This window comes from Psammomys obesus, unplaced genomic scaffold, assembly GCF_907164565.1.
Source record: "Psammomys obesus unplaced genomic scaffold, mPsaObe1.curated_primary_1811, whole genome shotgun sequence".
NCBI lineage: Eukaryota > Metazoa > Chordata > Mammalia > Rodentia > Muridae > Psammomys > Psammomys obesus.
The window spans coordinates 9,682,767-9,697,955 of NW_026585698.1; the positions used below are offsets into that span (position 1 = coordinate 9,682,767).

General features: G+C 39.3%; 2 protein-coding genes across 8 annotated transcripts in view; one reads left to right on the top strand and one right to left on the bottom strand.

The window, feature by feature from the left end:
* Positions 1 to 12,137, top strand: part of Fam13c (family with sequence similarity 13 member C) — a 101,724-nt gene extending 89,587 nt beyond the window's left edge. For 3 of the 4 annotated variants that reach the window (XM_055598929.1, XM_055598926.1, XM_055598928.1), the window contains 4 exons: positions 5,072 to 5,167; positions 6,421 to 6,617; positions 7,900 to 8,001; positions 10,948 to 12,137. In XM_055598929.1, the coding sequence (XP_055454904.1) occupies positions 5,072 to 5,167; positions 6,421 to 6,617; positions 7,900 to 8,001; positions 10,948 to 11,071 (519 nt within the window). In that variant the 3' untranslated portion in view covers positions 11,072 to 12,137. The remainder of the gene's footprint in view (positions 1 to 5,071; positions 5,168 to 6,420; positions 6,618 to 7,899; positions 8,002 to 10,947) is intronic. The other variant, XM_055598927.1, reaches the window with a different exon arrangement.
* Positions 12,138 to 12,357: 220 nt separating this feature from the next.
* Positions 12,358 to 15,189, bottom strand: part of Phyhipl (phytanoyl-CoA 2-hydroxylase interacting protein like) — a 40,143-nt gene continuing 37,311 nt past the window's right edge. For all 4 annotated transcript variants that reach the window (XM_055598930.1, XM_055598933.1, XM_055598931.1 and 1 more), the window contains exon 5: positions 12,358 to 13,507. In XM_055598930.1, the coding sequence (XP_055454905.1) occupies positions 12,973 to 13,507 (535 nt within the window). In that variant the 3' untranslated portion in view covers positions 12,358 to 12,972. The remainder of the gene's footprint in view (positions 13,508 to 15,189) is intronic.

Below are 15,189 nucleotides of genomic sequence, written 5' to 3' on the forward strand. Positions count from 1 at the left end.
TCTCCAAAAGGATTCAAATGTTTGTTATATGAGTTTGGGTAAATCAAGATAGAGGAGTCATATGAGCACTGCTCTCCTGGACTCTCACTCTGCTGAGAGTTGGGATATAAGAAGCAGTTTAAATAGACAAGGATTTTGGTAAGTACTATGCACAGAACAAAGTAGATGAATGTCAGAACACAAAAGAAACAGTCTTTCTTGAATAGGATTATTAAAAGGCCAAAGTTGGCATTTAATCAAGGAACTGGGCAGGCCAAAAAAGCAGCAAAGAACATTCTAGATAGAACTCCCAAACACTAAGGGGTAAAAGAGGGAAGAACTTTTTGGTATACACAAGCATCTCAGGACTGAGGGCTGAGATATGAGGCAACATGAGATACAATCAGAAAAGCTGTGACAAGTGGAACGATGCTGGACCTTTCAGGCTGTAAAGTGGAGTAAGGGGTGGCCGAGTGGTAACAGAAAACTAGTGTGAGGTGATAAACATTTAAAAGATCAGATTGCTGTGTGAATCAGGGCAAATGAGATGATGGAATGGGCGGCTTGATCAATACAGTGACATTAGTAGAAAGACAACATACTCAAAGGATATTTTAGTTGGAACAAAAGCGCATGTTGAAGCCTTAGACCAGTGGTTCTTAACCTTCCTAATACTGTGACCCTTTAATATAGTTTTTCATGTTATGGTGACCCCAACCATAAATTATTTCCATTGCTACTTCAAAACTGTAATTTTGCTACTGTTATGAATCGAGGTATAAATATATGATATGGAAAATATTTGATATGCGACCGCCAAAGGGGTCTGACCCACAGGTTGAGAGCCACTGCCTTACAGGGCAGAAAGAAGAAATCCATAGAGACAAGTCAGCTTACTGACATATCAGAACTATGTGAAGAGGCAGATTTTGGAGCAAAGATGACAATGTTAAGAGGTAACATACGCAGGGCCCATCAAGTTTAAGAGCTTTGAGGAACTGGGCCACCAACCCTCCTAGTTTGCACAGGGCTTTCATTGTCAGTCCTGGGAAAGCTGGGATGGTCAGCTGGCCTTCTGAGACAAGAGTGAAATAAGTCTGCAGAAGAACCTCGGTACTTAGAAGTCAAAGAAGTCATCCGTGCAGAAATTCTGCATAAACGGCAGAAAATCTTCTATCAAACACAGTATCTATTGAGAGGCTTACTGAGTGTCAGAAGCCTCTTCAAATAGACCTGGGAGCTTTACACTAGAGCTGGGCCTTTTTGATAGGGGCTGTCTGGAGTGAGATGTGCAGGCTTTGATGGCACATCTCATTACTGCTCCAGAGAAGTGCAACACCGGGAACCATAGGGAGCCATGGGGTGGGTACCAAGAGGAAGTTCAGAGGCCATGGCAAAACTCAAGGAAACAAGACTATTGCATCTAGCCTGTTTCTTGCCTTTTCAACAAGGTGTGGCATGTCAGTTCATCTAGTTAAGCGCAGTCTCTTCAGGCCTGAGCAGATGGATGACTTCATCTGGCCTTCTTGCCATGCTCCTAAATCGCATTAGCTATAAAAATTTCCACAGCAAGTGATTTTATTTCCCCCCAGACTTTTAGGGAATATCTTGCATTGGTGCTCATACTGAAACCTACTCTACAGAGCTCGTACCATAAACCCCAAAACAGCTGTTCTCACCCTATGGGTCATGGCCCTTTTGGGATTACATATTGGATATCCTGTATATCAGATATTTATTTACATTATGGTTCATAACAGTAGTAAATTTACAGTTATGGCACAGCAATCCTTTATGGTTGGTGTCACCACAACATGAGGAACTGTACTAAAGGGTATTAGGCATTAGTTGAGAACCACTGCCTTACAGTGGCCTTACAGTGTTTAGATATTGTGATTCAGTCATTTTCTCCTCCTTTTATGTAGGGATTTTTTAAAAAGAGCTAATCGTTAGAAACAAATCTATTTTCTGTTTCTACTAATGTTACCTTTTGATTTTTGTTCTGTGCAAAGAGAACCTCATTGAATAAAAAATTGGCTTACTAATAGCTTCCATTGTCCGCATAAAATAGCCAGAGAGAGCTTTCCAGGGTAATGGGTGTCATTTTCCAGGCCAGTATGTACAGATAAATCCCCAAAGGTAGTTATTGCCCCTCACCCTTCTGTTGTAGTATCAGGAGTAAATGGAAGAGGAGGTTAAGAGAGAACTCCAAGCAAACATGATTTGGCAATACTTGTTGGCACCCTGCTTACTCTGCCATGCTGAAAATTCTTTACTTCCCTTGCGGTTCACATTCTTAGGTCCTGGCATTGCATCCTGAAGAGAAGCTGCCATTCCAAACTGCCGCAAAGTGGCCAGCCCAGATGTTTTCTTTCTGGTCCTGGTCAGGAGGTTATTTAGGAAAAAGCTGCTGTAACTCTAGCAGATTTATCCATGTGTTTGTTTTCCTTACCCCGTGGAACTGTTGTCCTAGCCTCTTTCTCAGAAAAGCACAGGAACTTTTAAATATAATCATGCCCTCTACTTATCCTTGAGCTTTCTCTCAAGGAGAGACGCAAAACTGATGTTTTCCTCTCTATATAGGAAGGGACAGGAAACTTTTAGTTTTAGGAATCAAACCTGTCAATACTGCTCTGTGTCTGAGACCCACATGTGGGCTGGCATCACATGCTCCTTTCCATTGGGAGATTAGTCAGTAATGATCCGAGGAGTAAAATCATTAGCATTGAGAGGACTTGGTTTCAGTGTATGTGCACTTCAATTTTCATCTAGTGCCTGGGGAAGATAACTTTCTAAGTAGCATTCTCATTAATTTTTTAATTGCTTTTTAAAAGTTTGTTTGCATTTGTGTATTTTTAATTTTTTTAATTTCTAATTAAACTGCAGTTTCATCATTTCTCTCATCACCAACTCCTCCCATGCTGTCCCAGTCTCTCTCCCGCTCCCTCGAAAACTCATAGCTTCTTTTTCTTTAACACACACATGAACAAATATGTAAGTACAGTGCCAAGTCCATTTGGTGTTGCTCATTTGCATGTTTTTAGGACTGACCACTTGGCCAATTAGGGGGGTCATCCCTACGAAGACTAATTCTCCCTCTCTCAATATTTGTTAACTGCCTGTAGCTCTATGTTGGTGTGATGCCCTGTGAGATTTCCCCTGTCCATGTTGGCATAACAACTAGTGTCATCATTGTTCCGGTCTTGTCTAGGCAGCCATAATGTTGAGATTTCATGGGTATAGCCTCCATGTTATGTCTAGAAGACACAATCTTGCAGCAGATGTCCTGATCTCTATTCCCTTTTAGGATTCTCCTAGAATCTGAGGGAGTAGGGAAGGACTATACTAGGTAGAAAAGCCACAACCAAAAAATAGACCAATGTTTTAAGTCCATTGTTTTGTAAGTGCTTTCTATAGAATTAAAGTCTCAGTGAGGTACTGAAGGGAAACAAACACAAAAAAAGGATTTCATTGTTTTCTGAAGTTACATTTATAGTCTCCCTCTTAAAATGTATTAAAATCCCATGGACTACATATTGGCAGGATTTGTGTGTATATGTGTGTGTAAAGATATTAAGAAAATGCTTAAAGAGTGAATTTGGCTAGAAAATTAAAGGCTCTTAAGGTTATGAACCAAAACTAAAAGGCTTCTACAGCAAATTATCTTTCTCCTGAAAATACACATGTATCTTAGATTATAGCCTGGAGTTTGTGTCTATATATCCACATCATATATAGCTGGGCAGTGGTGGTGCAAGTCTTTAATCCCACCACCAAGGGGACAGAGGAAAGTAGATCTCTGTTAGTTCAAGCCCCCCCCCCACACATATGGAGATTACTAAAAGTTAGAGTTTTTACCTATGAACTTCTTAATAATCAGAATAGGAATGTGGTAGATAGTGGTAAGAAGTTAAAGAAATATGTGGTGGTATTTGAGGCCTCAGTAAACTTATATTTGGGCAGGTAAGAAATGAAACAGAAGCTAAGGTCCAGATAGTGAAATAGAAAATGGAAAGCAACATGGACCAGTGTGGCTTGTGAAGCCCATGGGGATGGAGCATCATAAGTATCACTGGGGAGCTATTTTCTTTGTCTCAAATCTCTGGAAAATCTGTCAGGTGGAGCTAGTTAGCATTCTACTGTGTGTGCTTCCATAAAAGGCATGTGGGTGACTATATACCTTGCCCTGATGAGAATAAACAATGGGTTGAGAATAGAGGGACAGCTGTGTGTGTGTAATGAGTATATAGCAAACTCATGTATGAGATAGTATGTGAATATATGGGGGCCCAAGGAAGAAGAGAGGTTTGGCTATTTTGGATAGACATGTGGATAAACAGACAAGACACAATGAACTTTTATGTATAATGTCACCTGCTAACAATGGTGCGTAGGGATGAGTCACGCAGCAGATGGGTACCGAATGCGAGTATACTAAGAGGTTGGGAATTGTTTTGGTTGGAACTTTAGCAAGTCAGTAGAAATACCTGTCTATGTTTGGAATAACCTGGAAGGAACTCTGAAACTCCCACCCCCTTGTTATATGGGTAGGAAATTGAGGATTCAAAAGTCAAATGTTTTGTCCCAAGTAACTAAAGTTTATATGGAATGAACTAGTAAGGCAGTACATAATCTATATGTCTAATAACGGAGGCCTGTATAGAGCTGGTGTTTGTGAATGGTCACAGAGGTTCAGAAGAAAAAGTGATTGATCTTGATTAGCCACTTAAAAATAAAATAGAGACTTAATACTATTCATGTTTTGCAGACTTGTCCACAAAGCCTTATGGTCCTATTCTCTACTCGCTCTTATCCTTTATGGGTTTCCTAGGAAAAAAAATGATGTGCAACAGACACCATCTTTCGACTTCCTTTTTATTGATTGCTGTTGCATTAAAGTGTTATGATCCTCTGAGGCTTCAAACATTACCTGTTGTTATTTTTGCCTGCTGGAACATTGCCTTAGGGAATGGGTAATAGGTCTGTGACAGAGTACTTGTCAATCTTGTATGGGTTCTGGGATGGATTCCTAACATGAGGTGGGTGTAAGGAGACTATTGTCTGAAAAAAAATTAATTTTATTTTTTTGCAGGTAGCTAAGCAAGACAAGAACCTTATAAAACCTCTTTATGACCGATGCAGAATTATCAAGCAAATTTTGTCAACACCATCCCTTATCCCTACAATTGTAAGTAAAGATGGCGGCCCTAACTGGAAACCTTGACTAGCACCTAGCATCAATGCTATTTAGTGCCATGTCATAGTCAGCACCATGAATGTTACCAAGTGGCCTTCCTAGCTGTGTATACTATGATCCCAGCAGCTACTGTGGTCTTCCCTACCCCAGTACTGTGCCTAACAGTGATGCCTAACAAACTGCTATGAAACAGAACAGACCAAACTTCCACGCTTGGGGCCACTCTTAAAGTTTGATTCCATTTCTTTACCCTCCTCTTGGGCAAGGAAAAGACAAAATAGGTTTCACTGTGGCATTGTCTAATTTTTAACACAGCTAGACAAGACAGAACCTCTCTGCTGTTCTGTGTGTGGTGGTTAATAAAACTGGTAATGCATTCTTCGAGATACTGAAACATTGTTTTGATCCCATCTGATCACATTATTCTAGATATAAATAAATTCATGTCAATAAAAAGTACTAAAACTGAGTTAGGCTCAGTTGTTTTCTTAAAACAGCTTTAAAGGCAGACAGAACTGGGAAAGCATGACACATTCACTTCATCAGTTTCAAAACAGCTATCAATATAAAAAGCAGCAAATGTTAACAAATAGGAATTTAAATCTACTTGAGTATAATTCTGTAATTTAAAGACTGTTAGGAGAATGATAAAATTGTCTAAAATGTTCCTTTGAGAAGGAAGAATAGTTTAAATGGGAATATGCCTTTCAAGGTTGAAGAAAATATTTTGGCTCTCATAATTTTACTGGAAAGGATAAAGAATAGTCACTGCTTCTTTGGCATTCTAAACTTGTCACTGAACTTCTGAACTTGTCACTTAACATCATCTATATTGACTGCAGCCTGTTCTGTGTCTGAGTGGGACACTTTTTGAATAAGATGTCTGTAGAACATTTTGCCCTAACCCGTATCACTGCTGTGAAGCTAGAGTGCAGAGGGTCTGGGGAAAGGGTGACCCACCTGGTGTACAGTTCAACCTAGTCCAGGTCCCAAATATCTATCTTCCTTGGCTCAGGGAATATAGGTAAACTTGAGAAGCACTGTAGCCTGGCATGGATGCTCTTTTCGCACTGACTCCTGCAGGTTTTTAATGAAACTGACAAAGGGCTCTTGGTAGTTTCCATTCTGGTTCTCAGCAGCTGTGTGGGCTACGGGTGTCTACTGAGTTTTAGGATCTTGCAGTCCTCTCGAATGCTCAAGGGACATGTAGCACTCTGTGACTATTTGACTCTGCTTGTGACAAGCAGGAGGAAGAGGACTCTGATGAAGACTGTCCACAGAGAAGCCAACAACCTTCTTTACCAGCTCCAGTGTCCCGCCTTCCTGTCAGTGATCACCTCACCTATCCTGAGACAGAGCCTATAAGGACCCTGCTACCAGATGAAAAGAAAGAAGGGAAGCAACCAGCTCTCTCCATGTCCAACTTACACGAGGCCACCATGTGAGTGAGCAGCCTGAGTATGGGCTCTCAAAACTCCTGGCTTGGGTACCTTACTTGTACGTTAAAAATTCAATATCACTTCAGAGTCAAAAGTGTTGCTCTCTAGCAGAGAATAGACCCCAAAAAGTACAATCCAGTTGGCTTCTTAACTGGAAAATATAGAAGAGCCACAGTGAAGTCCTATATATGTCATTAAGTATTGATGTGCAATTTACTTGGCTCCTCCTTTTCAGTTGTGTTCTGTTATTCGTAACCCTTGTAGTCCTTAGCAGAGTAAGAGGAAAGCTGGCTTTTGAAATATTGGACCCAAAGGAGTAAAATTTATAGTGGATCAATAATGGCAAGAGCCTTTCTTTTCTTTCCTTTTCTTTTCTTCCTTTATTACATTCAGATGACATAGTATTCCAGATGGGTAATCACACTGGCCACCAGTCAATGAGTTGGTCTTTGTCTCGTAATGACTCCTCAGTTAAGAACTGTCTAGACTTTCATCATCATCATCATCATCATCATCATCATCATCATCATTCAGTAGTTGGCATACCTCTTGATCATGTGATAACAGCCCACACTGTGAGGTCTTTAATATGCATTATATAGTCTTCTTAATGTGTCTCCCAAATGGAAATGAGGCAAAACCAAAGACAGTGCAATATTTAGGTTTCTGGGAAAACAGAACATATCTTTCTTTTTTCTTCTATTCTCCCCAACCACTGAGTAGTCACTGTAAAGAAGTCTTGCCTAAATTTGTGTAGATGGGGGTATTTTTGAAATCAATAGACTTGGCGTGTACAAATGCCTATATATAACTTTAGTATTCAGTCTATGGAAGCATAGACTGATTCTACCATGAAGTAGACTGCAGTGGAATGTCATCACTTCCCTGGTTCAGTTTTATTCCACAAGGGTTTTGTCCTTCTCCCCACATTCTGAGGACATATTTTTCCTTGTGTCTCTTATTGTCAACAAACATTGCTATGTATTCCTCACATGCCTGCTCCCTCCTGACATCTTGTTATAGCACCATGACATCACCATTTCTTATGGCAGTTCAGTACACTGCCCTTACCCTTTGCCCATGACACTGTTAATGTTAGGGTAACACCAGGCTTATGTGCTGCTCCTACACCAAGGCCACATTTACAGTGTGTGCCACAGTTACTCAGAAATTCTTCCATTTCAGTCATATAATGTGCCCATTTTGCTGACCTGATATAATGCAGGCATGATCATTCAGTCAGGCCAGTGCTTAATGATGCCAAATGTGTCTCACCTGATACAGGCCAGTCCTTCTTGACCATCTCCGAGAAACTAGGGCTGATAAGAAGAGGCTACGGAAAGCCCTGCGAGAATTTGAAGAACAATTTTTTAAACAGACGGGAAGGTAAGTGTGAGCAGAAAAGGATTTTTTAATGCTGATATTTCCTAAAGAATTATAGTTCAGAATGAACTCTGCTCTGGTAGGAACAGTGGTAAGATGTAAATTCTAGCTGAAGATTGTGCTTTCTCCAATGCAATACCCCGATGTTTTATGGAATGTTCATGATAACAGCTGTCAGGTTTAACATTAGCCTTTACAAAATGAAAACTGAACTCTGAAAATGTTTGATATGTGCATTTCAACACAATATGATGAACTTGTCTAGGCTTCTTAAAATTTTATTTTTCAGCCCTTGTTCTTTGAGTCTTAGTTCCACAATTTATTCTTTACCTATTACATGAATGCTTTCCTAACTATCTTCTCTAAACTTCACATCTATCCTTGTTTTTTATTCTAGGGTTTAGTCAAAAAGTTCATAGATATTTTTCTCTCTCAGGTATTTAGTTGGACCATCTGTCTTCCTATAGTTTTGTCTCTCATCCCAGCTGTTACTATACACTCATTAATTTAGTGTAATTTTTATTGTTAGCAACAAATCTCTATATATAAATCAGGTAATGAATGTTAGTGTCTTTTGGAGAAGAGACAAATTACTTAGCTGTCCTCAATCTCTGTTTACACCAAAAAGCTATGAAATGTTTTGTCTCCTGGGATGTTGGAAAGCTGTGACTGTGATATAAGACATTAGTTTTCTTTTCTTTCTTTTTTCTTTTCTTTTTTTTTCTCTCTCTCTAGTTTTGGTTTTTCAGGTTTTTTTTGAGACAGGGTTTCTCTGTGTAACAAAGCTCTGGCTGTCCTGGACTTGCTTATGTAGACCAGGCTGGCTTCTAAGTCACAGAGATTTGCCTATCTCTGCCTCTGCTTCCTGAGTGCTGGGACTAAAGGCATACACCAACACTACCATGCCTGGCCTGGGGACATTGGCCTTAAACACCTCCTGACACACACACACACACACACACACACACACACCCTCGCAGTGTTTCCAGTCTGCCACAACTGCCAGAAGATTGCAATGCAAATGTCCCAGCAACAACAAAAAGATAAATTTATATATTTTTTTTCAATTTTTAAAAGCTAGATTGTGTGGTCTTTAGCCTGAGCTTGTAGATAACCTCATTGTGTAACGGTTGGACACTCTTGCAAGCACTGCTGCAACTTTCCCAAAATCACAAAGCTTCTAAATGGCAAGATAAGCTCAGGTTCTTATTACTAACACGCTGCCTTTCTTTCTTGCCTTGCTGTCATTTTCTCTTAGCCCATAGGCTGCTATAAGGGAGTGGGGCAGCGCTAAAGCACCCTGAGACATCCATGCTCAGCGTGCTTGCTTCATAGTCCTTGGTAGCTTTTCTGTTTTGCTCTCCATTAACAATAGGCTCACCAGGTGAGAAACTGTGGCTCGGTGAGGTCATAGGCTCCCAGGTGCTTTGCTTACACATCAGACTTGCATTAAAGTTCCTCTTTAAAATTATTCAGTGAGAGTTTTTCATTCAGTGAAATATTTGAGATGGTTTCAGGATTTTGAATTTAAATAGTTGTTGCATGAAAAATTGAGTTAATCAGGGTTAAGACATACACACAGTCTTTTCATCACCTTGAGTTTCCTGAAGAAATTTGCATTTTTACCCATTCAAACACAGGAGTCTACACTAGAGAGGTTTCAGTGTACCGAGTCCTGCCTATGGCATCTATCAGTATTATTTGACATGCCTTTTGGCAACAGCAGTGGCTTAATTGTTCTGCCTGTTCTTGGTAATAGTCATTGATTGTGTATATATAAAAATCTACACAACAGTATATATCTATCTAAGAATGAAGATGCAGGAGAATATGATTCCAAATTATTCCTGACTTACTGCAGTCAAGGAACAGGTTGTTCTGTTGTACTTACACTACCTAAATCTATTCGAGCTATGTCTTTGTTTGCTCTATGTGATGTTATATGCTCTAACATGTCATCTAAATAAGAAAATGCTCTTTATTAAAGCTAAATTCAAACTGTCCAATGGCAAGAAAATAGACTGTTACCTTGCTTTCCCTAAGACAATTTGCTGCTTACATTCAACCCAACTATAAAGCTAAAATAACCATGGGAATGGATTTCCTATACATTTAGAGACACCGTAAACATGGTAGTAGAACAAGAACACCCAGATTGTGCATGTACCAAGGCTTATACTTTAGTACATGCCAATCTTGTAATTACTGTGCAAGAGAGCACAGCAAGAGAGCTGCTGTTGCAATTAAAACTGTGTATGTGTTAATATGCATGGAGGCCAGAGGACATCTTGGGGATCGGTTGTCTCTTTTTATCATGTGGGTCCTAAGGATGGAGCTCGGGTTATCAGGTTTGGTAGCAGGTACCTTTACCCACTGGGCCATTTCGCTGGTGCCTGATTGAGACTATTTAGACTCGTGGATTACTTCTGTCAAGAAAAGGCTCAGAAGTTCTGGTACACAACAACAGAGACAGGTGTAACTACAAGGAAACTTAGAAACATTTCAAGCTTACAAGGAAGCCCCTGGGAAGTTTCTGTCACTGTGAATTTATGGATTACTTGTGTAATCAAATATCTTGCAGTATTTTCAGGATACTATTTTTTAACAGCTTTCATTGTAAAGGCTGAGCATTCTTCACAATCATGGAACTACAGAAAGTAAGAGGATGAGTAGAAAAGAGATGCTTTAGATGCTCTAGCCTTTGCTTTTTCTTCACATCTTTTCACCTGCACCATTGTTTTGTGCTTGAATATGGGTTCTCATATTTGCAAAACACATTGTACTATTGCTTAAAGAAATAGGGTAGAGATGGAGTGAGGCAAAAAGGACATAAAGAAGACAAAAAAAAAAATAGCCAAATGGAAGCCCTCAGGCCTCTGTCAGTTATAAAAGGACCTTTAATGACCTGGCTCATAAATCAACTAATAGATTTTATCTTCCTTTCTGCAGAAGCCCACAGAAGGAAGACAGGATGCCAATGGCAGACGAGTACTATGAATACAAGCACATAAAAGCCAAACTGAGACTATTAGAGGTCCTCATCAGCAAGCAGGATGTGGCCAAAACTATTTGAAGTTCAGCTCTGATCACTTCCACCTAGGATAAAGTCAAGTTTATTTTCCTCGACTGTTCTTACTAAGTAGTTTTGATTAACTGAAAATGGAAGCACTTTAGAGATAGTATTAGCTGTTTTTGTTTGTTTGTTTTATGAAGGATGAGCTCTTATAATTATACACAATAAGGCATTTGAATATGGAAACAATAGATAATACTGGGGTCGTCAAAAACATTCAGCCTCCACGCTAGACTGAAATCCATTGTCAAATACAATTATTTAAAAAAAACAGCTGATATCTTGTCAAACCTAAAATAACACATAGGCAGACTACCTACTTGGGAAAGTTTATTAGTGCCCCAAAACTGATTTTACTGATGTTTGGAAAAGGTGTAGTTTAAATAAATTGGTGAGTCAAGGAAAAATTCTGTTCATCATCCAAGGAGGAAAACAGCTAGAAAGGTAATTTGAGACAACATCCACACTCTTGTCGTGTACGTCTGTATGTGTTCAGCACTCTAAAACACACTCAACTGTGTCACTGAGAATTTCCTATTATCTATTTTAAAATAGTGCATTATTTTAGCTGTTATTTGAAAATTTACATTTCTGGTTACCAAAGTTCGTTTGAATGGCATGTGCTTTGTGAGTTATCTTTGTCTATAATTGACAAATGTTTATATTAAAATAAAATATTAAAATAGGTATTTTGGATAGACGTGTCTGCAGTAATAACCTAATGTGACTATAGTATTATTGCTGATTTTCTTGTTTCCTATATTAAGATTATATAACTATTTTTCCATTGGGAATATGCATCTTTCTTAATGTTCCAAGGTCTGTACTTTATAAAGTGAAATAGCTTTCTTGTGAGCTGCATTCATTCTGTACAGGGCAAAAAGCTTGGAAATCACCAAGAAACCTTTTATTTGCTTTATTTAGTGTATCTTGCTTTTTCTCCATTCATTTAAAAACACATTTATTGGTCTTGGTTTTTGTAAAATCAAGTAACAGACATTTTCTCATTATCAACTTTGTTCATATTTCTGTTTTCTGTAATGTTTAAGTATGGTGTTGGAGAAATTCAGATTTTCATACTGCTTGGGCAGAAGGAAAAAAAAAATACTGATTCCAGAAGCAGAGTATATATCAGAGGCATATTGTTTTCTCTGTATTCACCTGATGTTTTAAACCTTTTATGAATCAGAGTAATGGCCTTCATAAATTTGTTTAATTGAAGTCATCTACTTGTAACAGGACAGATACACAACTATTTGAGGTTTACAAATTACATCTTTGATAAGGGAAATGGTTTCGTGAGATGTATACAATTGCTATTAAAATGTAACTATATTCTATATGATTGTAAATATTTTATACAACATACAAATAAAATATTTTTCTATTATATTTATTATGTTGAAGCACAGTAACTGTTTCCTGTTAGCTAATATAAATAACATAAATAACACTGTCAAACAACAAGGTGGAAGTGCTGACAATTCTAGGCTTTTAAGGTTTAACTCATGCTGCAATTACACCCTTTCATGCGGTTTGGAGTTATCCCAATATTTATTCAGTAGATTAAAATGGATGCATATTTAAACACCATTTATAAGCCATTATTTTGTACTTTGCTAAAGCGGTCTATATAACTGTCTTGTTATGTTTGGCATAAAGGAAACATAAAAGCATTGCAGCATCTAGGCAAACAAAGTGTCAGGACAACTTGGGGACATCATTGGAAAAGGTAGACAAGGGTGGGCCAGAGGAGACACGGAAAGGCTCTGCATGATGTAGTTTGCTTTTGGTGACAGCGGCATAGGCATGCTTCAGTGGGAACATCTGGTGATGAAAAGGAACGACAGAGGGTAATGCTCCTATGGGTGGACAGGGTGGGAGAGAGTACGAAAGTAGTGTTAACGTCCGACACTGATGTTACAGGTTTTGCAGCTGGGGTCTTTCTTTGCATTTGCAGTAGACAAACTCATGAGCTGATGACCAGTGATTTCTGCCACGGTGCCCAGGGAAAGAGCCACGGGGTCAGTGTAAATGACTTCTAAAATGACATCCTGGGCGTGGTGGTACACCAGCACCCCATCTTCTTCTGTACAGGTCAAAAACTTATTATCCTTGGAATTTAGTTGAGGAAGGCGCTGCTTACAAAATTCATCTCCTGGTGATCCCACAGGGGCAATGACAAGAATCACATAATGATAAGCAGTGTACATACAGTAGAAGTCCCCAAAGTATAAGTTAGTATTGGGGTTGAAAAGTTTTTCTGCTGCAATCTCAAACCTGTATCTTCCATACGGTGAATCCTGTGGTGGCTTGCCTGTGTTGAACTCGGTGCTGCAGCTGAAGAAGATGCCTTCCAACTTTCCACTGATGGGAGAGCCATGACTGCCACTGTTATCCTTGACAGAAGGCTGCATAGCATTCCCATGGTGTTCTCTGCCAGAGAAAGGAAACAGCCACGGCTCAGAACAATAGTGATAAATTTACTCATTACAGATTTAAACAGCACAGAAATTACTACCTACCATTAAAGGTTTGTGCAGCCAGGCTATAACCAGATCAAGGGGAATACATCTTTTGACACTACTTATTATGGCCTTGGACTCAGAACAAAGATGACCTACAAACCTTAGAGATATTTAACAATAGAGTAAATTTCCTGGACTGAAAACTGAATTGCAATAAGACACCTTACAGGTGAAACTAGCTCAATTTATACTTAATGGGTTTCATAAGTGGCTTTACTACAAAGAACACTACTGAAAATATTGAATATATGAACCCTGCTAAGGAGAACATGGTTTAAAAGTGTACTGTCCCTTATGGCCAACTGTTGGGCAGAGTGCATGGAATCTTATGTAAGAAGTGGGAAATAGTAAGATCTGGAGAGGACAGGAACCCCACAAGGAGAGCAACAGAACCAGAAAATTTGAACACAGGGGTCTTCCCAGAGACTCATACTCCAACCAAGTACCAGGCATGGAGATAACCTAGAACCCTTGCACAGATATGGCCCATGGCAGTTTAGTGTCCACGTGGGTTACATAGTAATGGGAAGAGGGACTGCCTCTGAGATAATATGATTGGCCTGCTCTTTGATCACCTCCCCCTGAGGGGGGAGCAACCTTACCAGGCCACAGAAGGCGACAATGCAGCCACTCCTGATGAGATTTGATAGACTAAGATCAGAAGGAAGGAGAGGGGGACCTCCCCTATCAGTGGACTTGGGGAGGGGCATGCGTGAAGAAGGGGGAGGGAGGGTGGGGCCGGGAGGGGAGGAAGAAGGGGCTTATGGGGGGATACAAAGTGAATAAAGTGTAATTAATAAAATAAAAATTTTAAAATAGTGTACTGTCTACCCAAAGAAGGTCCATCCTGTCTGGTGGCTCCAGACTGAGTAGCTGCTGCCACAAGCCCAGGCACCTCCCATGTTCATCCCCAGAATTTCTTTCACATTTTGTGGTTTGAAGATAGTGGCTGCTGTCACACAACTTTCAGTCTACTGTGCTTATTCTGAGGCACTTTGGGACTGTCATCTCCACAAGTTCCAGTACCATCAATGCTAGACTAAAATCTGGGGACACTGTCTCTGGAGTCATATAATTGCCTTCACCACTGAGAGCAGGGACATCATTGCAAGACGAATCTACAGTGACTACACTTTCCAGCTCTATAATCAAATTCAAAAGCATCTAACTTAACTGAAATGTAGTATTCCATCTGAATGATAGGCCAATGAATGAAAATAAATTGTTATAGTAGATACTTCATAAAATGAGAATATTCCACCAGATGTACAGACCAAGAAAAATGAAACAGAACTCCAAAGGAAAAGAATACATAATCTATGATATGCTTAAAAACAACTCAAAATGGGGATTCCTAGGAAATGCATGAGAATCCAGACTTAAAAAAATACAAGGCAATGAGGAAAATAGTTTCAGAGCATAACAAAAAATTTTTCCAAGGATATAAAAAAATCATAAAATAGAACCAATCAGAAACCTTGGTGCAAAATACTTAATCAATGAAATAAATACAATGGTAAGCTGCCGAGATAAATGAGGATAGATAGAATTTCTGAACCTAGCAGGTATTTTAACCAACAAAAGAATAGA